We start from the raw sequence: 23,385 nt of genomic DNA, 5'->3' as shown, positions 1-23,385 counted from the left end.
GTCCTCATTCCAGATGTTGTAATGTTTTTGTGTGTTTGTGTTGCTGTGTGTGTGTGTGTGTGTGTGTGTGTGTGTGTGTGTGTGTGTGTGTGTGTGTGTGTGTGTGTGTGTGTGTGTGTGTGTGTGTGTGTGTGTGTGTGTCTCTGTGCATGCACTCACAGTCTGGAAGACTCCATTGTGGCCCCACTCTCCAGGGGAGTGGTCCTCCGCGTCCTCTGCCTCCTCCTCCTCCTCCTCCTCCTCCCCCTCCTCCTCTCTCACCGTGTCCATCCCGTCTTCCTCGTACTCCGTCAGACAGTCAGACTCCTCCGCTGGATGGAGACATGTAGAGAAATGAGTTGTGTGACTGGCCTTCCAGGTTGAAAGTCATCACATTATTGTTTAGGCCCTGAGGCAATGAAGACATGAATTGTGCAGGGCGGGAGGGGGGGGGAGCAACTCAAAATAACAAGGGTTTTAGAGTTATTTAGAGTGATCTAAAACCAGTAAATTAGTATTTGATCTTCTGTCGTCTAGAAGTTATTCCTAGAGTGAAATTAATTGGCTGGTGGTCCCTCACCTTCTGCAGCGACGTAGCTTTGGACCGGCTCTATCCTGGATACAATCTCTGCAAGGTCAGTGAAGTCGGCCGCTGGACATGTGCAGGACTAAGGGACCACAAATCATCGCCAGAGCATTATAGCAAGGTGAAAGGAATGCTAAAGTAGTATAGCTTTGATGAGGATATGATTTCCATTTGAGGTATTTTTACGTTCTTATGTCAGAGCGACTTACGAGTGCAAGGGTGGAGTATTTTAAAGTAGAATATTTAAAGTCTATACATCAACCAGTTCAAATGCCGTTATGGTGTGTGTGTGTGTGTGTGTGTGTGTGTGTGTGTTCTCAGCTCACATCAGTCCTCTTGCTGTCGTTGTAGTCAGCTGATCGATGGTCCTTCAGCATGTTATCGATGATGTCACCGCGGGCCCAGCCAGTGAACAGCAGCTTGCCGTGCTGGAAGCCCACATCCTGAAGGCCCAGGTGTTTTCATTAAGACTCTGTGACCCTCATAATGTCTGTGATTACAATGCATCGCGTACTTCATTTGGTAACATGACTTTAAATACGCAGCAAAAAAATAAAATAAATACATAAAAAAAATCACTAACATTTGCTACTGTGAACACATCTAAATTCATAGACAAAGAGCAGATGCTTACTTTGGAAAACAAAGCAGCAAACATGGCAACAGAAAATGTAAACAGGCTGGAAGGATTCAGGAACTCACATAGATCTCGTCAAACTTGCCGAAGTCCATGGTCTTGAAGCGGTCGATGGGAGGTCTGATGTACTCGCAGTAGGCACTCTTCTTCACCAGCTCCAGCTGGCGCACACACGACACGTAGGCCAACCGAGACTGGATCTCTGCCATGTCTGGCACCTGGCCATGCCACGGGGAGAGGGGGAGGAGAGATGGGGGTTAGTGTGTGTGAGAGTGAAAATCTCAAATGAACACAGTAGTGTGTCTTAAAAAACACTATATGACAGAGACAGGGGTTCCCAAACTGTTTTGGCTTGTGACCCTATTTTGACGTCACAAAAATCTAGGGAGATTTCAAATTCCGGTAGACCATCGATAATATCATCAGTGACATCGTCAGTGATGTCACATTATGCTTCTTTTCCCCCGCAGAATTCTGAATTTAATCTGAGAATTGTGACTTCAATCTAAAAATTCTGACTTTATTCTCAGAATCCTGATTCAAAGTTATAATCTAAAATATTGTAATAAAAAAAAAGAGTCTCTCACAATGTTGATTCAGGCTATGTCCATTTGGATGAAGCCTTTGCAGTAGATAGTGACATTATGTGACATTACACTGTTTGGATCTCAACTGCAATTACCACCACTGCAATTTTTTTTTCAGGCGACCCTATTTGAATTCCAGGCGACCCCACTTAGGGTCGCGGCCCTAAGTTGGGGAACCACTGCTATATGAACACACAAATGTCAGCATGTATACTGCACATAGGCATTTTCCTGAGGAATTTGGGTGATGTGGAGAGGCTTCTGAAAACACATGTACACCATGTGATCAGGGCAGGAATTATATCAAGGTCAAAAGGCCAGTGCCGTGGATGCCCCGGAGAGCGCTCGTAACGCCCCTTCTACCCACGCGGCCAGTTTGGCGTGCCCCGTTTTCAACTGGCCTTTGCGCCCTGAAAAGAAAGTTGCAGATTTCCTTTGTAGTCTGAGCCATCTTATGTGCTGTATCACACTGCAGCACATTTTTCTAGTAGGATATGGATTTTTGTTAAGGAAAAATGGGGAAAGGGGGATTTTAATAACCATTGGTTTTGGCCGTGACGCCCCAATAAATTAGTATTTTACCAAATGCCAAAGTAACCTTTCCCTAAAAAGGACTTAATTCCAGGCCAGTGTGATATCAGCATTCCCCACTGAGTCCAATAGAAACGTGATGGTTTGAGGCAGGGTGGCTCAGCCTGCTGATTGGGTGGCAGGAGAACAATGCTGCACATTGATCGGACGCTCGGTGCCGAAGGCGTCACGTTGACTCAGATACAGCGGGCGGCCATGTTTGAAGTTGCTCAGTCGTCCGTAGTTTGCCGGTGGCTTGTGCTGCCCACCCGCACTGTACCTTCACTTTCTCTGCCCAGGGGTTGATCCGTTTCCACAGCAACCACCAGCCGGACAAGGAGTCGCCATAGTTACAGAGGTCCGTCTCGTCCTGGCTGCCCACGTCGATGGCAATGACTGTTTTGGCACCCATGTTCCTAGCAATGTCCGCTGTGGGACGTAATGTAGACACAAACATTCATCACGCACACACGCACACACACACACACACACACACACACATGCACGCACACACGCACACAAAACAAAGAAATCCAGCAGCAGAGATGATGAGAAAACCAATCCTGTGTTACTAAGCTTGAATCATGGTAATCTCAGTTTTCTAAAGCCTCCACGGTGTTTCGACAAACTTACACCACAAAAGCATCAGTTTTCCAAGTTTTCAAACCCACTTGCAGGGGATTTATGGCCAATCTATGACATATACCAATTTACAAAATGTTGTATTCTCTTGGCCAGCAAGCAGTGAGGTCACGGCCTTTCTCGCTGACTTGCCAGAGGTCAAAGGAACATTGGGGAGGTGAGCATTTTTGTGGTGTTGAGCCCGTTCAAAACAGGAAGACGTCCCACAAGCCCAAAGCACTGATCCACTGATGCGCCAACAACAACAACTGTCACTGTGGCACTGAATGAGCACAGACTCTGAGAGGAAAAGGCAGAGCGATGGAAATACAGCTAAAATTCTGAAGTTAAAGGTGTTGATTTCACATGGCTCCCTTTTGATGGATCAATCTTTGGGCCCAGAAAGCACTCGCCTGTATTCCACAAACCTCAAAGAAAACTGGTATCACTTTTGTACCAGACAGACAATCACAGTAAGTTTGTCCAGAGCTTTGTGAAATATGGGCTGCGTTTCATCTTCGGTACGGAGGATACACTTTGTCATAACTCACAGAGACAGATTCGGGGCGAAGGGGGGGGGGGGATTCATCTGGGCACCATGATGAAAGCCAAGCACTGTTTACTTCTTGCTTCACATAAACATGATTGGAATTAGTAGATTTGGTCTGGTGCGTTTGCAAATGCTTTCAGGAAATCAAGATGCATTTAATGGTCCGCAGAGACAAGATGCCCCTCCCCTCCGACCCCTTTCAGCTCCATCCAAACAGACTTAGCCAATTAGCAGCAAATACAGCTTTCTGGTTAAAAATGAGAGCTTCAGTGTTTACTCATTTCAACACGAGGAGAAGAACTCTCAAAGCAGGCTGGTGTCTCGTAGCTCAAACATAACTTGGTTTTCAAGCTCAGTGGCTTAAAAAAACAATTTGTGCATTTAGCAGGGGATCAATGTAGGTATAAGTCACCTAAATGTCACATTCTAATTGGAGAATAATGGAAGCCCCTCCGCCCATTTTTAACGCTACAGCAAACTGACACCAGGCTGCTTGATCGACAAATAATCCACATTCCTCAAATCAATGTGGATTTATTTTTTTATAGTTTGTCCTTATTTAGAAACCATCTTTAATACAACTGTTGTTGATTTCCCCCCATCTATATAATAATCATCATCATCATCATCATTTTTGTTTTCATTAATTTCCATAGACTTAGATGAGGAGGTCTTTTGGACATTTGCCAAATGCCTTATCAATTGAATTCATGTTCCTGAATGGTTTGAACCAACTCATTATTCAGATGGGGGAAACTCAACTCAACACACCACTCCACTACCACCGGACTACCCTCCACCAGCATTAGGACAAGCCCAATGCTATATACTTACCCGGCCTCGAAACATCCAGAACCTCCTTAAAACCCCCTTTAAAAAGAGATCATCTCCGTCCCTCCCCTCCCCTCCCCTTCACCCCTCCTCTTCTCTGGGGCTCAGGGGTTCGGTGGGCATGGAGGACTGTGTGTAGGTGGGGGGCTACCACCTCTACTTGCCTGGCAGGTTGTTGATGTAGCCACCGTCCATAAGCAAGTTGCCATCTTTGGGGTCGCAGAGAGGCGGCAGGTACCCCGAGAGGGTCATGCTCGCCCGCACATAGCGCCACAGTGAGCCTGGCAAGCCCGGGAGGGAAGGAAGGAGGAGGAAGGGGAATCACATCTCAATAACGTTGCCTCAACGTTTCAGGTTAGTGCGGACGCAGACCACAGTCCCGACCCCAGCGGGCGCTTGGCCAAAGGGAGGTAGCCGCCGGACCCGGCAAAGGCCCGGGACTGAGGTTCTGCTCACCTTTTAGACTCTGATGTACACCACCGCAAACCTCATTACCTTGCACAGAGACCGTGTGTGACATTGGACCCGTGCATACGGTAAAGAGTATATGGCAACCATCACAGAGCAAGGCTGTTTTGATCTCCAAACGATGTCTCGACAATCAACTTATCAATTAGCTCCTCTCCTAGATTTCAGATTTTAAATTGGCCAATAATACAGTCATTTGAAAGTAACCGTATTGAATTGAAGCTGAAATAAGCTAAAACGGTAGAAAATACCTTAGCGCAGTGGTTCCCAACCTTTTTTGTCTTGTGTACCCCTTGAGCTGTTTTTCCATGACAATAGTACCCCTCACTCATGCGTGTTGATGATTACATACAAGTAAATCTATACAAAATATGTCTTTCACTGAACTGTCGGTGTTTGGGCTTTTTAGTTGTTTTTTTGCCATTATCAGTAGCAGAACAGTGTAGCAGTTGACACTTGCCAGCAGAACTAGTTGTGGCACACACATCACATTTTAACAATGGGCTTATGAAATGACTTGGAATATATATATATTTATCATTTTGGAGGTAAATTGTATTCCCCAATCATTCCAAGTACCCCCTGCAAGCTGCTCAAGTACCCCTAGGGGTACACGTACCCCTGGTTGGGAATCACTGCCTTAGCGGACCTAGAGTAAACCAGGCAGATAAGGTTGCGTCAACAGCTGATGTTGTGACATTGTTTGGAGATCTGTCACTGAACATGTCCGGGGGCAACCAGCCTGTCCAGTCCTGCAGTACAGCTCAGCGCCAGCAGGGGGCAGGAGCAGGCCGGTTGCTGCATGGGTTGGAAGGATAAGGAGCACCACAAGAGAAAAGAGAGGGGTGCAACTGTGCCCGGGGTTTTGAGGAGGGCAGGAGGAGAATGTGAATGCCGAGGCAGAATTCTCGTTTTTTTTGTGTGAAGAGGGACTCTCAATTAACTACTTAACTGCCTACAGATTTCAATTTGTCCATATACGATATTTGTCATCAGTTGAGGGTTTTATATCTGTGATGTAAAGAAGCTTATTCAGTGTGTACGGGGGCCAGGATGGGCAACAGTAGGATCCAGAACACTTAACTCCCAAAATAACTCAAAGGGAACAAAATGACACGCCATCAATATTCATGAGAGATATATAGATTGGCGTATACTGTGTGGAATATTGGCATGCACATAAAAGCAAGCAAAGCCAGGGGGGGGGAGAAGACAGGTGCTTTTTGGGAAAGGTACACCATGTCTCTGTACAGATGATTCATATGACACAGAAAGCAAAGTCACTGAGGACTTCCTCATAAGAAACCGCAGAAACAAGCCGCAGCTGAGTCCACCTGACGGAAACATCTAGGCCCACAGAATCGACAGAGATCCACGACAAAAACAGACCGATGCAACGATGACCTTGTCCAGTCTACACAATCTCCAGTAAAGGCAGGGGAAGTACCTCCATCTTCAACTCTATCAGGTTTTCTATAACTCAAATGCACAGTGTTATTTTTTATTTCTCCACACCTGAATCTCAAGCTGAAAATCCATCAAAATAAAAAGGCAGATTTCCTGGACTACAGAAATGGTGAAATTCTTTGTGAAACCTTCTAAAAACAAGTGAAGTGAAGTGGCGCATGAAGACGTCAGAGTTTACTAGCCAAGTCCAGAACCTTGGTGATCAAAAATAGGGGGGAGGGTGGGGGGGATGGTGGGGGAGGGGATGGCAGCAAAAATAGGAGATCCACAAGAAGCAGGACCATCATGCACCTCTCTCTCTCTGACCCATGAATATCCAAACATGCACGGGCAAAACCTCACAGCCAATCAGAGAGTGCGGATAAGGGGGCGTGTTCAGGTGTGGGGTCAAGCCAATTGGGATCTGACAGTGTGTGCAGTGTTGTTGTGTATGCACCTTACAAAGCCAATTGTGGAGTGAAGGAGAGCTATCCTATTGGCCACTGAAACTTTATGCATTGATTATTTAATCAATCCAAAGAGATATATTGGATTTAGTCTTTCCTTCCAAACCATGGGTACCCAATGTCCAGCTGGTCAGGGCGGGGCTGGTTAAGGAGTGAGTCGGGAACTCGGGAGGGAGGGGACAAGAAAGGGGGAGGAGGGTAGCCAAGTGGTCGACTGTCATTGGATGGACGCGGGAAAGGGCGGGTTTTGGTGAGCGGGAGTTCGAAGTCTGACCTGGGACATTGTTAACATAGCAACCATCCACAAGCAAGTGGCCATCCTTGGGGTCGCAGAGGGGAGGTAAATAGGGGGTGTAAGAGGCGCTGGCTCTAACATAGCGCCACACGCAACCTGTCAGGAGATGGAGATGAGAAGGAGGAACACATCAAACATGGGCCGGACTCCACGTCACAGATGGACAGAGAGAGGAGGGAGGGACAGAGAGAGGAGGAGGGAGGGAGGGACAGAGAGAGGAGGAGAGAGGAGGAGAGAGGAGGAGAGAGGAGGAGAGAGGGACAGAGAGAGGAGGAGAGAGGAGGAGAGAGGGACAGAGAGAGGAGGAGGGAGGAGGAGAGAGGGACAGAGAGAGGAGGAGAGAGGGACAGAGAGAGGAGGAGGGAGGGACAGAGAGAGGAGGAGAGAGGAGGAGAGAGGGACAGAGAGAGGAGGAGGGAGGGACAGAGAGAGGAGGAGGGAGGAGGAGAGAGGGACAGAGAGAGGAGGAGAGAGGGACAGAGAAGAGAGAGAGAGAAGGTGAAAGAGAGGAAGAGAGTGCAATAGGCTGCGGCGAGCGAGACAGAGAGCTAGGGGGGTGGAAAGGGGGTAACAGCTCTTACACAAGTAACACAGTCTGAACAAAATTACTTTTTCTCGCTACAATTTCTAACAAAATGTAATAATAACCAATTTGAGGTGAGGCCAATGTCATGTAACAGCATACTGGACTATTCCATGGCCAATTAAATTAATACACTCTAAGCCAATTAAATACTTAAACATTTGACAAGAGTGAGAGGTTCAGCTCATACCAATGACACAGAACAAGATGCTAAAATATCACCACAATTTAACCAAGCACTGTCATAATAATTAGAATACCATTCATGAATTAAAACCAGCCAATCACTATAAATTACACCAAATTTGTTGGATGAGTGACAACAAATTAGCTTTATAGCCTTACAATAGTTATGCTAAGTTTGTTTTTATTAAGCATATTAAATAATTAGCTTTGTTAAATAGGGAGACCAAGAGGTGGGAGGACGGCGAGAGAGAGACAAAGAAAAGAGAGAGAGAGAGAGAGAGAGAGGGTTAGCTAGCTTAATTTAAAGAAATAGGCTCTCTAAGAAAACTCCCCAAACCGTAGAGAGAGGGGAGAGTTGGATGAAGAGAGAAGCCAGATTTGGTGTTTCACAGAAGTTTCAGATGTCAAAAAAAAAAAAAAAAAAAAAAAAAAAAATCCTGTGGACTTAAAACGCAGACTTGAAATGTCTTCAACTCTTCATTATAAGTCCAGTGGGTTTTGGTTGTATATGTTTTTGGACATCTTACTATCTGCATGACTGAAATGAATCTACACAGGCCTACGTTTCAGATTTCAACCTTAAGTCAAATTACTGACTGCCTTGAGTTATCAGCTTCTGATCATCTTGCTCACTGGATAAAACACACAGGAAGTATTGCAAGCTCGTATAATCAGACTGTGTGATTCTGTGAAGAAAACCACTTTGAAACATCCTCTTTGAACGTACTGCCGAGGGTGCCTAGCGCCGTGAACGCACCCCAAAATCCTGCCACAACAACCGGAGTCAGAGTGACACATTCAGAGTAGCAGCGCCACACTAGAAATGCCTGAAGAAAGGCACACCAGGAAATAAAACACTAGAGGAAGCAAGGAGAGGAGGTCACGTGTGAAGGAAGCAGGGTGGGAGTGGGATTAAGAAGCAAAGGAGGAAAAGGCAAGGCGGAGTGTTCTGGATCCTACATGTTGACATGGAGGGAGGGGAGGGAGGCGTCTAGCGATCAGCGACTAAACCGGTTATGTTGCCTAGAGAGCGTAGCCTATGGATGGACAGCGCGCTGCCACGTCTGTCTGTGCAAAAGGAGGACCCGCCATTAGGGAAATAACTAGGGCATTTTCTGGGAGTTTTTAGACACAGTTGTGGACACAAAGCAGATGTGTAAGGTAAATGAGGGCAAAGAAAAAGAGTGAAGAGGCTACAGCGTCACCATATTAGCCTATTTTAGAGGGTAATAAGAGAGAAGAAGATCAACAATAAAAGAGAGATAGAGAAGAAGAAAGATACGAAGACAGAAAGTCAGTGGAGAGAGAAGAGGTGAAAATGAAACCAACAAAGACAGAGGTGGATGAGGGGAGATGAGACTGAGAGAGAGACAAAGGCTTTGCTGCAGCAGTTAGTAGACACATGCCAAGTTGCGATCATGAGTATACAACGTTCCTCTGGTAGACCCAGGCCTGCAAAGGCCCACAGAGCCCCCCAAATCCAGCGATCAGGCTCAAGGCTCAATAGCCCAAATCAAAAAGACAACCAGTAATGTCTCAATTGGATCTACACTACATTAGAAGATGGTTTATTGTGATTATAATAGTTTGGAAAGATTAATTCTGCCATGGAATGTGGCGGTTAATTCCACACTGGATTTGGGGGTGGGCGGCGTTCCACCAGCTAACAGCTGATGGGGGTCGTCCCAGGCTAATTCTACTTTAGCTATGATTAGTGATGGTGCATCTCCCCTGCCAGCCAAGCACACACAAATCAGAAACATTTGATCGGTGACGATGCATCAGGAGGCAAGCATATTAGCAATATCTACATGTTTTTTCTTTTGTCCATATAATTTCCCCTATAGTCTATAAAATCTTCGTATAAGCCTTGGAAAGCATGCAGTCCATTCAGTATAGATTATGCATGCGCAAGTTAAAGTCATAAAAAGGTGTGTATTGCCTCAAGCCTATTTCATATGAGAATATAATATTCACGAGTCTTGTCTTATACAGAGCAAGAAGAGTAATGGTGCCTGTCCTGAAGGTTAACAGACTGCCATTATATTCACTTAGGTAATAGCTTTAGTCACCGTGCCATTTTACTTCTGTGTGGCTGAGGGCTAAAAGCTAAATCACTGACGGTATAATTATTTTAAAAACATATTCATGACCATGCCAATTTCACACATTAGGTTTCCCTCATGCTGGGCAGTATGACTGGACTGAGCTGTGTTAAGTGTTGAGCAAGAGCATTTAACTGCATAGGGTTGCCCCTTTTTTCAATGTGTGTGTTTTGTATCTACTGTGGTCACCTAACTGCTTGCGATTAATTGGTTTTCTGTCTTGAGACAGTATACGTTACCATCCTAAGCTTATAATAATAATAATAATAACAATAATAACAATAATAATAATAATAATAATAATAATAATAATAATGTATTGACAATTAATAAACAGCGATATGGTACAGGGGGCCGGGGGCCGGAGCCCGGAGTCAGGTCAGCTGTCACTCACCATCCTGGTGAACCCGCATGGCTGAGGCCGTGATGTCAGTGGTGACGTTGAAGTAGGGCAGCCACAGGTCCTGGGGACGCACAAAGGAAATAGTGATATTGTACAACATTTTATAGTAGTCTTTTTACAATTATTCACTTTATTTCCCTCATTCTAAAAGAAAGCTATTCCTGTCCCCACTCGTCTCTTAGCAGACCATGTTGCAAAGGCAAACCAGTTCACGACCTCTCACCTCAGCTTGCTTGTCCTGGAACACTTTGTAGATGCTGGTGTTGAAGGCGGATCCAGAGAACATGGAGGTGATGGGATAGGTCAGGTCCAGGACCGTTTTGAATACAGAGTTCATTGCCTGTAAACAACAATGTGTAAAAGACGGCAAAATAGAGAGAAATTGAGTATTTGTGTTTACATTCTCGCTCAAATCAATGCCAAAAGGTTTACATTTATCAACAAGGTATTCCCTTTGCGATTAGCCTGGGTAAACCCAGCCTCCGCGTGACCACCCTGTACCATCAGTCACTAGAAACGTACGTCACATTGAAGGCTGGGTTCACCCAGGCTACTTTGCGATGGAGTTGAAGACTGCTGGCTAGAATAGACCTTTTCTTTTTTCACTTTTCATTTTGGGAGTGAGGTTAGCAAATCTATTTGGACATGAGGAATGAGGGAAATGATTGAGTGTGGCGGTCAGTCATTTCCACTGCTTGGCGTACCTTGGACCACTCTCTGGCTCTCTGTTTGGTCCGGACGGCACTCCTCTCCTCAGCATACAGTGCACCAATAAACGAGCCGATGGAGGTGCCGCCCACGATGTCAATGGGAATCCCTGCTTCCTCCATTGCCTTGATCACGCCCACATGGGAGCAACCTCTGCATGAGTGAAGACAACAAGTTTTAGACAACAGACAATCAGAGATGGCAAAACTTCACAAGTTGCCAGCCGCCAAATGGACCGTGAGAGATAACCGTTTGAAAATGGTTTGAACTTCAGTGTCCAAAAATAACTTGATGTGACGTCTGTGATCGGTTTATATACCAAAGGGCCAAGAGAGAGGCACCGACTCGAACACGGGTGAATCCATCTTCCCTCTCAATTTGACAAAGCCAGAAATTCACTTGGCCAACAACGACAAATCAGTGGCGACCCTGGCTTTGTGATTTAGACTTAGACTTTAGACTGAACATTTACAAAATATATATACCAGTCTTGTCCAATGTAGCTTTAAATAATGGAAAATGAGGGTGAGATACAACAGCTACCCCCAAAATCAGATTGATCGAGAACAGTTTGTATAATTCAGAATAATTGAAAGATCATTTTCAAGATTGCACGAGGAAAAGAGGAAAACGTTCCATTAGAATGATTCTGTTGTGGAAGACATTATGTAATAAAGCCAGCGCTGGAGGCTCCGGATGGGAACTGAGGCCTAAATGGTCTGATGCATCCACAGTCTGTCTCCTCGGTTTAATATTATGATCAGTCTCCAATAGCCTGCATGCATGATGCATGATAATTGCATGACATGTGGTAGACTGCTATGTCAATATTGCAATCAAGGAGATCAATAAAAAACAGATGTTAAATATTCACACACTTTGCCAGGGAATGGGTATATCCACACACACACACACACACACACACACACACACACACACACACACACACACACACACACACACACACACACACACACACACACACACACACACACACACACACACACACACACACACACACACACACACACACACACACACACACCTTTTCATTGCCAGAATGCGGATGAGTTAATTCTCTTTTTAGTTTTTTCTATGGTAGGTATCAATGCAGACTGGCCATTTCCTAGGCTGAATTTGTATGTTCTCAAAGTATTTTTTAGACAAGCATTTGATTGTTGTGGTGGACTTGCCTGTGTACAATGGTTCTGGGCAAGTAATAATTTGCTGTTCTCTATTTTTCTACTTTTTCTAGCCAATGTGTTTGTCTATGTAGTGGTTTTTATGATGTAGGCTACTGTATATTTGATTACATTTTTGATCTCTTGTATTTAATGTGTATTTCTTTTATATTGACTTTGATGTTTTTCTGCCCTTCACAAAGAGGCATGTTCTCAATCCTCCCATGTGGGAGTAGCCTATCAGACAGCATTGTCCAGCTCTGCTCTGATTGGTCCTCTTTTGAGAGTAGATGGACTATCAATCAAGCAGACCACAATCAGTGAGGTAGATGAGTTTGTGTCTGTGTGCCTGACGAAGATCTCCGATTGAAACATTGCCCATTAAATGTGCCGGGAGCTACTGCAGTGTGCGGATGCTTTGCTTGTTTATATCCAACTCTAGCCCTACTGAAACAGGACCTGCTCTACACCCGCTCCTAAGGGTGGCTGTGGCTCTTCCCACTCACCTGGCTCCACCCCCACCCAGCACCAGGGCGATGCTGTTGCCGGTCAGAACCCGGGCGAGCCGAGAGAAATCACTGTGTCTGTCTGCCGTCTTCTCAAACACCTTCTCATACACCTCCCTCTACACACACACATGCGCGTGCGCACACACACACACACACACACACACACGAAAATGGAGAAAATAACTCATCAACTTCACATGCACCATTCAGTAAATAGGGCTAGGGTTCTTTGGACTTCCAATCAGATTAAAGCTTTATGTGTCGTATGCCGGCGGAGGCATAAAAATCAGGGCTTGTAAATGAGCCAGGTAGTTCACTATCATCTTGTTCACAGCAAAGCTAAATCCCAGGCTAACCAGCCAACAGATGGAACTAGGATTCCTGTGTCCCTTATCATGTATGCTAGCCTAGAGAAGTGTGCTGAAAACCAGGGAGAGACGGTAGAGACGTCTGCGAGGCCTCGTACCAGCTTGGTGGGGCTGCGTCTGGAGAAGACCCTGCGGGGACACTTGAGGTGCAGGTGTCCGGAGCACCAGCTACGCATGTTGAGCCACTCCACCGTCCTGGAGGGGCCCGGCCCGTCCTCCCTGTGCAGCAGCACCAGCTGCTTCAGGGCCCGCACCGCTGTGTTCTCCAGCATCTGCTCCAACTGGAGGAACGGACAAGAAGAGATGTTATTATTTGAAAGTAGCCTGATAGGCTGAATTGTCAACACGTTACACTCCCATTTCCATCTTCTAGTCTGACATTGCCTCCACTCAAACCAATTTCCACGAGGGAAATCCCGCAGGGAGGGGGGAATTCCATTTTCCCTAACCAATCACTAGAGACCAACGTATCGGCCTGAATCTAATCCAGTCAGGAGAACGCAAAAAACCATCTCCCCTTTGAATAAATGCCTTCAAAGCAGAGTGCTGTTCGGATAACAAAGTAAGTGGGGTTTTAATCGATTTAAAACAGCCTCAATAGCAGTGTCTATCTCGCCATTGTTGTTATTACTCCTCTGCGCACTTGACAACGGCATTAATCCCACCCATTGTAGCGTTTATTGACACTGATTGGCTATTCGTTAGTCCCCCTCGGTGCTCATTGGACCATTTTTTTTCCCGACTGAGAAAATCGCTGTTACATCATGTCACGATGCCAGATCGAAGGTATGGACCAAGGGAAATTTGAAAGGTCTGTTGTTGGCCAAAAAGTCACAAAGACACAAAATCCCCCCGTGACACACACACACACACACACACACACACACACACACACACCTCGCCTGGGGCGGGTTCCTGGTCTCCCAGGCCCACGATGAGGATGCAGTCAGCCTGGCGGATGCAGCGCTGAGTCCAGGGGGTCATGGTGTGGTCCGTCTGGTACAGGACGATCCGGTTGATGTCCTCCTGCTGGGCCAGCCAGCCGGACAGACGGTACTCATGGATACTGCCGGATACCAGGGGAAGACACGGGTGAAGAGAAGGGACGTTGTTTGAATACATCAAAAGAAAGAGAGTGAAGGAAAGGGTGATGAGGTCATGGAAAGTGACAGGGGGATATGAACCATAGAAATAGGATAGGTGATAGGGTGAGTGGAAATGATGGAGATGATTACAGCAAAACAAAGATAAATTGACTAAAGTGGAGAAAAAAGCAAGAATGCGACACTGGGGAAAAAGGCGACTATATAGGGCATTAGCTGAGGCGTGAGGAGATTTTGGGTTGATTTGATAGAAGATTCTCTGGTTGATGTCATCAAACTGACCTGTCCAAAGCAGAGGCGCCCAGTCGCTCTCTGATGAGGTCACTGGTCAACAGCAGAGTAGGACCTAAACATCAGACAGAGAGGTTTTGTGAAGAACTTTACACTTCCACATGCTTATTTCAATTTGCTTTAGTATCACATTAGCATGGTAGGTTGCTTTCATTTAAGCAGCAGCATACATTTTTACATCCGACAAAAATGGTTCTAATCCCCTTTGCTGTATTCTATAACTAATGAAGAGTTAACTGAATACAAATATTGCACTCCGAGAGAAAGACGGGCTGTTTTGCTTTAATGACATGACATCATTGTGGACCTACCAATGGCACTGAGGGCGTGGCTGAGCTCCAGGTTGAAAGCGTTGATGGGCACGTCGTCACACACAGGCAGGACAGCCACAGTGGACAGGTTGCTGGCGGGGTTGGTGACGTCAGCACTGGTGGTCACAGTGGGCAGACCCAGGGCCGAACCTGCATGACAGGACCACAGAGCGTGAATCGAGTGTGTGTTTAATGTATCGGGCTGAACAACAGAGAAATAGAAATGTTACTGCTGTTATTATCAGTTTTTTTACTAACATTTGCATTTTTATCGTTACCATGACTATTGTTAACATCCTCATCGCCTCACCTGAGAAATGCCCACGGCCCTGCTGCAGGTTCCCCAGGATCTTCTGGCCCAGTAAGTGGATAAGCCGCGTCACCACCTTAAGACGGAGATCAAGCAGCAGTTCCATTTCAACTGAACACGAGACGGAACACACACTGGATTTTCCTAAGTAAGTTAGGAACCTGGTGAAGAAGGCGAAGGGACTGACCTGAGGATAGCGTCTCTTGATGTTGTTGAGTGTTCCCTCTGGCAGCTTGACCAGCTCTGTGTCTCGCACAGCGTGGACGGTGGTGGCTCTTGGCTGTCTGGTGAGGGCCTCCACCTGAAGGACATATTGCAGGACACCATGAGAGACCACTTCACAAGGCATTAGTATAATACCAGCAAGGAGACAGTACAGTGGACTAACTGGGTCAAATACCCCTTGAAAATGATTGTGTGGTGTGGGTGGGTGTTGGCACACAGTAGAATCTATTAAGTGCCAGAAATGGCTAGTGGAAAGCAGACAGTAAATGCCAGAAAATAGACAACTGTAGTAAGATATTTAAAGTAGATTTGCACAATTAGTTGCATATCAATTTATATTGCAATTTTTAAACATGGCATATCTGCAAACTTGAAAATTGTATTTAATTTAAAATGCCCATTCTATTTAAAAATAGTTATGTTGACATCAGATGCAATAAAATAATGTTCCTGACGTCGTCACAATATTCATGCTAAATAATCATGATCACAAAATCTAGCAAGATAATTTGGTTCATCATTTTAGCCATTTTTTATTTGAAAGTCAGTGAAGTATACAGTATGTTTCTAACAGTCCTGATGCAGTAAGCCCCAACCATACAACCATGCAAGTTAAATCAAACACTGAACATTATATTTACAAATGACACTTCAGGTCTGAGATTAATAGCCTTAATTGACTTAATAACTTTCAGCTGCACATTAAATTTCTCTAGTATACACACGCAGAATGAGGGTGTGACTAAAGCCTTGTTCTCACCACTCCGATGAGGTCTCCTCGGCCGTACTCCCCCACCAGTTCTTTCTTGCCGTTTGCCTTGCGGATGACTGAACGCAGACGGCCGTTCAGAACTATGTAGGTGCAGTCTGACTTGTCGTCCTGTCTGGAGATGGGCGAGGAGAGGTCATGGTAAGTATTACAGTAAGTATTACAGACACACTGACTTGAATATTTTTAAATGGGACCAGGAGTTGCGAAGTATACTGTCTGTTTTCTTCTTAAATTGAGTAAATCAACATGATTGTGATTCATGTGATGAAAGTACTCAGACTCATCCAGACACACACAGAGAAGCAAAACTATGACTGTGCATCTCTCTTCCCATGTTAAAGTGTGAAGTACTGTAGGATACCTGTAGAGGGCTCTGCCGGCCTCCACAGCCATCCAGTCGATAGCAAAGTCCATCTGCCTGACAAAAGGAGACATGCGGACGGCCACAGTGTGCGCCACGCTCAGAACCACACTGGGCTGCTCCCTCATGATCCTGCAGGGGGCAGCACAGAGCACAGGGACAGACTTCAGCAACACTTTGCACACAGTATTTACATTCATATTAATGAGAGTTCAAGTGGATGGTTACGGCAACTACAAGGCTTCTCCTGTTCTTGGGATGTATGTTATAGCATTGTGGGATGTATAATGGGACATTGTTGCTTTGCTAATGACTTCATAACAGTACTGTATATTAGTGGCCAAACACCATACGCCAAAGCCATGGAGAACTGAAGCTTGAAGCAGACTCAAGCTGATCTGACGCCTAACCGGTCACACCAGAAACAGTCTCTTTTTCTCAGCGCTGGGCTCAGAGCTGCTGCTCCGGCCCCTCCCACCCCTCACAAATTGCATTGACTGCCTGCCTGGCAGCTCCGGATCAGCGCGCAGCACGCTTGGAAAATAGAACAGAAGCTGAAACTATCGGATCAGCGTGGCTTTGGCGTGGCGTCAGCGTGCGGTGGCGTCATCGTGCGGTGGCGTCAGCGTGCCGTGGCGTGCAGCCGGTGTGAACGGACTCGCCTGTTAACAAGGACGCTGAATTGAAACTGCGTGGCTTTGGCGTTGCTTTGGCGTATGGTGTGAACGTGCACTTAGGCTCAGCTGTTTGACCATTCTAGACAAACCACTCACTCGTAGAAGTCGGACTTGGAGATCTTGAGGAAAGTACAATCTCGGATGGCCTTGATGGTGAAGATGAGCGGCTCTCCGGTCAGGACGGCCAGCTGGCCCACCATCTCCCCCGGCTGGGTCACAAACAGACACACCGCGTCCTGCTTGTCAATCATCCGCTGGTAGACATGCAGGCAGCCAGACAGCACAAAGTGCAGACTCACGTCCTGAGAGGGGAGGAAAGACGAAATAGATTAGACTCAGAGAAAGCAGGAGATGACGCAAGAGAGGACAAAAATAATGCTTTAGTTTCTGCCCACTTTTTTTTTTTTTTTACAGCATTTCAATTGCTTTATTGCACACAGTGGAATTAGCTATTTCTTTCCATGTGTGTCTCACATTATGCATACATTTCAGATGGATAAGAGTTCAGAGAAGCATCACCTCTGGAGTAGGTAGGACTTCAGAATAGTGCCGCACGATTTGGTGAAAAGGTCATATTGTGATTATCGTGGACAATATTGCGATCTGCAATATAATTAAGCGATATCACACAAGAGTGCTGTTGTATGGTATATCATCATGGATGTGATTCCCTCGTCTACACGAGGCTTGGTTATTAAGGAAAACGCACAGATTACTGATGATTTTAAACGTGCATTTTTGTCCAACTCAACGTACATTAACATTAGCCTAACAATACAAAAGTAAAACATTTGTACAGTACCGTTTTCAGTGCCGGTAAAAGCGGTTGCACATTTGGTATTTTATTAAATTGTAGCCTTTTGTGGTTATATAACTGCACAGGCTGACATTGTGATTAATTGTGCAGAACTAGTTCAGAATTCTTGCTCTTTCAGGTTAAAAGGATGGTCATGTTCAAACGCCCCAAAAGTAGCAAACAGGAAATTAAAAAGGAAGCGCTAGTGCGTTGAACGCAAGGTTTTATGAGAAAACACATTGTTTAACAAGAAAATGTTTTACAGTGTAAACTTTGAAGCACGTGTCCCAACTTAGCCACACTGCCACGCCGTTATTTCCAGGTAAATACAACCCGTTGAATCCATTTGAAGTTTCCAGAAAAGGGAGCCGTGTGTACTGTGTGTGTACGAAGTACCTGGTCTCCCTGCTTGGCTAACACAGCCCCAGCTTTGGCATGGTGCAGAGTCAGTCTCCCATTTAACAAGGCTGGGTCCTGGATTAGAGGGAGACAGACAATCAGAGGAAAAGTCAAACGGTTTCAGAAAGTGTGAGGCAACGAGGAGAAACACTGTTGTGGTGAAACAACGTCCCGTGTTCGTCCTTGGATGAAAACCAAAATGTGGAGGTGCCGCAACATTTGGTTTGCTTCTCATCCTCTGTGCTTTGCACCAACTTGACATTTTGAAATATGAAGTGTAGCAACAACTGAGAAGCGCACAGAGAGCAAGCTTACCACACACATCACACACTCGCATGTTTCCAGCTCTTACTTGGGGTCCAAGACAAGTTTCCCCCCCAATAAACTATAGTCTTATCTTATCCGTCATTAATGCGCTCTCAGATTCCATTGGAATTCATTTTCAGCGTCAGCGTCAATATTATTTTTCTCACTTTTCATTTTTCACTGTTCTTTTTTATACTGCTTTCCTCCTTGTGGACCTTTGGGTTACACTAGCCCAAATCAAGTGACTACAATTCGTCACGACTACTCACAATAGTAGTGTGAAAAGTTGACAATAGATCATCAATATCTGGGTTCGGCTTACCTGATGGTTAGTTAAGTAACATTGGATTATCGAAATAAAGTGTGACAGAGTTTCATGTTCTTTTGTTCAGTACTTCATTGGCCCACATGGGAAATTTGGCTGACAGCGTGACACGACACCACAGACAACACATAGTATAATAAAAGCAGTAAATCAATAAAAACAGTGAAAACAGTACAACAACCAGACTGAATGTGGAGCAGTATAACCGAAGTAGTAAACAACTGTAAATGTGCAAAAGTGCACATATAGATTCTATAATCCAATTCAGCTGCATTTTCATTTGGCATTGTTTTGAGGTGAAATGAGGTAAAACAAGTTATTTATCCTGCATTATGTCTCTGTTGTATCATTGTTTGATGTGGAAAGCATGAACTCTGACCCCAGACACAGGAAACTGCTGTCTGTGGCTTGACAGTGATGCCCCCCTCCCCTCATCTAGAGACTGGACATAGCTCATGAGTCTAGCCTAGATGGAGCCTACTGGCTGCCTGACCTCCTTTCCACATCTCGGTCATTTTAATCTTTCAGCAGATGCTCCCGGACGCCACAGTGACTTAACACAGTGTGCTCATTCAAGTGTGAAAGAATTATGTCATGTCTATCGTTGTTCCTCAATCATAGAATGGTTAGATGACAGTCACAGCCATTATAAGTGGTTTTAGTTGACATCTTTCTGGATTCAACTTTTTGGCCAATGAGGCTTTTTTTTTTTGCTTTTTTCTCCACGGTAAATACTACGTAGTCACTGCGTAGTGCCACCATTTTGGAAATAATTGACACATTTGACAGGGACCTGGAGGCCGGCTTGAAGCTATACTGTTGTCAGGCAAACTTCTCACTCAACTTGAGCAAATGTGGCGTTGTCTCTGTTGGTGCCGCCTGGAGTGAAGTTGAATCCAACCCACTCCATCCGCCTCCTTCCATAGACATTACATGCATTTGCCCTGCCTCAATTTTTTTTTTTTTTACCAAAGCCAGGGTTATGGGTCTGATTCCAATTGGGGCCACTTATTAAAAATGTATAGGTACTGTAAAATGCTGTGGATAAAAGCATTCACAAAATGCTTTTTCCCACTTCCTGCCTTTCTTTTATTTAATAGTGCTTGTTACATATAATACTAAACAGACTGCGTAAATACCCTGCGATAGCACTACATAGTAACTGAGCAAACATGCCACTGGTCCAACATCATCCAAAAGTAAAGAAATAAAAAGTTAAACCAACCTCAATCTTCATGAGTTTGAGGATTTCCTTCTGCGCCTCCTCAAACACAGCAGCGCTGGGCCGAGTGGGCACAGGTGCAAAAATGCTGTCCACCCCCGACTCCTCCTCTGGGTACAGGTAGACTCCGGAGGGAACCTCGTCCACCGTCACCCTCCTCTCCCGCTGGTCCACACACTGCAGGGAGACACAAGACAATCTGTCTCATCACACACTGCAGGGATACACAAGACAATGTGTCTCATTCCACACTGCAGGGATAACACAAGACAATGTGTCCCATTCCACACTGCAGGGATATACAAGACAATCTGTCCCATTCCACACTGCAGGGATATACAAGACAATCTGTCTCATTCCACACTGCAGGGATACACAAGACAATGTGACGTGTCTCATCCCGCTGGTCCTGGGACACACACTGAAAGTCTCATTCCAAAACAACACTTCCTCCAGTTGTAAAAATGGAGCATCCGCCCCTATGAAACGATGGCCGGTACAAAACTAAACCTTGTGTGGATTAATAGTGAGATAATGAGGCATCTTAAGACCTTTACTTGCAAAGCACTAATGTTTCAGATCATATAAAAAGCTGTGTTTTTCCTACATTGAACAATGAACATTGTACAAATTATTTTGTACAATTATTTTGTACAACAAAAAATCTTCACTAGTCAGGTGCTCCCCACTTCTTAGGAGCACCTGGCTACAGTGCAGATTTAAGATAAAAATGGGGTGTAAATTATTTATTTCAAGTTAACTTGGCATCTCAGGGCTTGTGGAGACTTGGATTATGCCAGGTGAGCAGTATGTAAGTATATATTTTTTCATTTTTTTTCCCGCCCTTCCATTTTTGCTCATGACCCTGTTCACACTCAGCAGACAGCTCTACTCCCCTGACACGGCCGCTCTCCGTTTCTCCAAATGGGGAGCGCATGGGCTGCATTCTACTGCATGTAGTACACCGACTGTCAGCAAGTACCTCATACAACCCCCACATCAAAAAAATCCAAACTATCCCTTTAATTGCCCACCATCAAGTAGCAACATTTTTATTGGCATTAGAGAGACAGTTCCAGTATCTTAGTAATAAGTAATATCCTTTATTACCTTTTGATGCATATCTCAAAGCAACACCTCTACTGTACCTTTGCTGCTGCAGTGACTCAGTGTTCTCTCGGGGAATCACTAAAGTTGATCTTATCTTATTTGTTTAAGTGTGTGCGTAGCGTCACACTGACCCGTGTGAAGGTGGGAGGGGTGTTGCCATCCTCTGCCGACACAGAGATCCGCCCCCTCTCGTATGCCATGTCAAAGTCTGATCGCAGGCTTTTCTGCATACCTGCACGGACAAAGAACACACTAAGAGTAACTTCTCCAGAGTTCAAATAACACTGCTCCAACATGACAGGTGTAAATGTAGGTCGAGTACAGTCGTGGGGCGTAGTGTTGAGTGTGTTAAGAGCTGTGGTTGAGACACAGAGAGCTTAGTGTTGAACCCTTTGGTGGTCCCAATTCATCAAATCACCTGTGAAGGAAGCTGTCCACTTGATAACCGCAATCACATGCCAGCTCTCCCCCAGACTCTTTTCCTCTAGCATCCAAGCAATGCTTCTACATAAGTGTTCGCTCAAAACAGCACATGGGATAGTTACAACAACATACCCTGTGTTAGTGTATTGCCAAAAGAAAATGTTGAGAAAACCCTATTATGACAGCAGAAAGGTCTCTCACCAGCGATGTCCACAGGCATGGAGATGGTCCTGCTAAGAGTTGGCACTGTTCCTCCTCCTTCCTTCCCTTGTTCCCCTCCTGTACACAAATCACAGGCGCAGCGTTTTAACGAGCTACCAAGCACAGACTGAGAGAAAACATCAGTGACATGAAGTTTCTCAACAACCCACAGTGCTTTCGTCTTGTCCGTGTTTGACAGCATCAGACTGAGCCTGTCAAAGACTCTCTGTTGTCTTTTTTTTGTCATTCTAAAAGCTACACTCCAGTGTTTTCTCAGCAGTGAGGGGAAAGGCTTTAGTTGTACCTGGGTTGTGCCGGCGGTTGGAGAATAGATTGCATAGATTGACTTTTCTCTAACAGTATGTGCTTTGCACCATTTCTCTCTCTCTAAAAGTACCGTAATGTAAAGTAAAAGTAAAAGTAAAGCCTCAGGAGGTACCTGAAGATCATCAAAGACAGAAACCACCCCCACAACAGCCTGTTCTCCCCGTTACCCTCAGGGAGGAGATACAGGGTCCCAAAAGCACGCACAAATCGCTTGAGGGACAGTTTCTTCCCGCAGGCCACGAGACTCCTTAACATACACAAATAGTGTAGTAGCTGTACTGTACCGTACTGTAGCTGCTACCATTACCTATGTCTAATGTTTAAATGTATGTTTAATTAGGTATATGCTATTTGCACCTGTACAAACAGAACGTCAACTATGTTTAAGTATGTCTAAAGTATGCACATGCCATGTGCACCTATGTGCAGTGAATATGCCACTGTCTCTGACTTGTCTTATCACTCTACTGCCTTATTGCTTGTCGTGTCTCTTGTTGTTTTCCTGCACCTATATGCCCTGTTATTTTTTGTACTATGTTGTAAACGGAGTCCACAGCACAAGAATTTCACACGTGATACTTGTACTACGGAGTGACAATAAAAATCTTGAATCTTGAATGTTATTATTTAATGTAATGGTTGTTTGAATGTTTGTAGCGTCTGTAACTTTGTGCACCTTTTCTTGGCCAGGGTCCCCAAAAACTAAATATGTTATTTCAGATATCCATCTTAAGATACACCACCAGTCAAAAGCTTTGATACAGGATTTTTTTTTTTTTTGTCAGCCGTGGCACAACCCTCGGCGCATGCTTTGGCGCTGTAGCATGTTCTCCGTTTAAAGGAACAGCTCACCCTAAAATCCAAAATACATATTTTTCCTCTCACCTGCAGTGCTATTTATCTATCTATATCATTTTGTGTTAGGAAGTATTTTCTTTTGCAGTCTCATGTAGGAACTAGCTAGCAGCTAGTAGTTCGGTCAAAAGAAAATAGTTCCTCAATGAAACTGCTCATAACAAGGTCTGTGGATTATCTTGAGTAATGGTGTCATGATTTCTGGAAAGAGACATTACTGTTGAGTTTTTCAAATGTATTTCTTTGGCACTTGGAGCACCACAAGCCGAGTGCCATCCAGTTCCATTGTAT

General features: G+C 45.0%; 1 protein-coding gene across 2 annotated transcripts in view; it reads right to left on the bottom strand.

Annotated features, from left to right (window-relative positions):
- pnpla6 (patatin-like phospholipase domain containing 6) overlaps positions 1-23,385 on the bottom strand; it is a 37,074-nt gene that overhangs the window by 4,389 nt on the left and 9,300 nt on the right. For both annotated transcript variants that reach the window (XR_014553553.1, XM_083656069.1), the window contains exons 12-34: positions 21,913-21,990; positions 21,420-21,520; positions 20,182-20,355; positions 18,323-18,400; positions 17,227-17,432; positions 16,454-16,585; positions 16,081-16,204; positions 15,283-15,396; positions 15,096-15,171; positions 14,786-14,935; positions 14,466-14,529; positions 13,978-14,146; positions 13,179-13,361; positions 12,710-12,828; positions 11,019-11,175; positions 10,538-10,654; positions 10,306-10,375; positions 4,526-4,642; positions 2,640-2,788; positions 1,268-1,420; positions 892-1,008; positions 560-647; positions 160-311 (exon numbers count right to left, since the gene is read on the bottom strand). Coding sequence is in view for 1 of the 2 variants with exons in the window: in XM_083656069.1 (XP_083512195.1) it covers positions 160-311; positions 560-647; positions 892-1,008; positions 1,268-1,420; positions 2,640-2,788; positions 4,526-4,642; positions 10,306-10,375; positions 10,538-10,654; positions 11,019-11,175; positions 12,710-12,828; positions 13,179-13,361; positions 13,978-14,146; positions 14,466-14,529; positions 14,786-14,935; positions 15,096-15,171; positions 15,283-15,396; positions 16,081-16,204; positions 16,454-16,585; positions 17,227-17,432; positions 18,323-18,400; positions 20,182-20,355; positions 21,420-21,520; positions 21,913-21,990 (2,888 nt within the window). In the remaining variant the exon portion in view is untranslated. The remainder of the gene's footprint in view (positions 1-159; positions 312-559; positions 648-891; positions 1,009-1,267; positions 1,421-2,639; positions 2,789-4,525; positions 4,643-10,305; positions 10,376-10,537; positions 10,655-11,018; positions 11,176-12,709; positions 12,829-13,178; positions 13,362-13,977; positions 14,147-14,465; positions 14,530-14,785; positions 14,936-15,095; positions 15,172-15,282; positions 15,397-16,080; positions 16,205-16,453; positions 16,586-17,226; positions 17,433-18,322; positions 18,401-20,181; positions 20,356-21,419; positions 21,521-21,912; positions 21,991-23,385) is intronic.

The sequence above is a fragment of the Poromitra crassiceps genome, assembly GCF_964638095.1.
Source record: "Poromitra crassiceps genome assembly, chromosome: 19".
NCBI lineage: Eukaryota > Metazoa > Chordata > Actinopteri > Beryciformes > Melamphaidae > Poromitra > Poromitra crassiceps.
The sequence above is the reverse complement of the archived record's forward strand: the minus strand, read 5'-3'. Positions and strand labels throughout refer to the sequence as shown.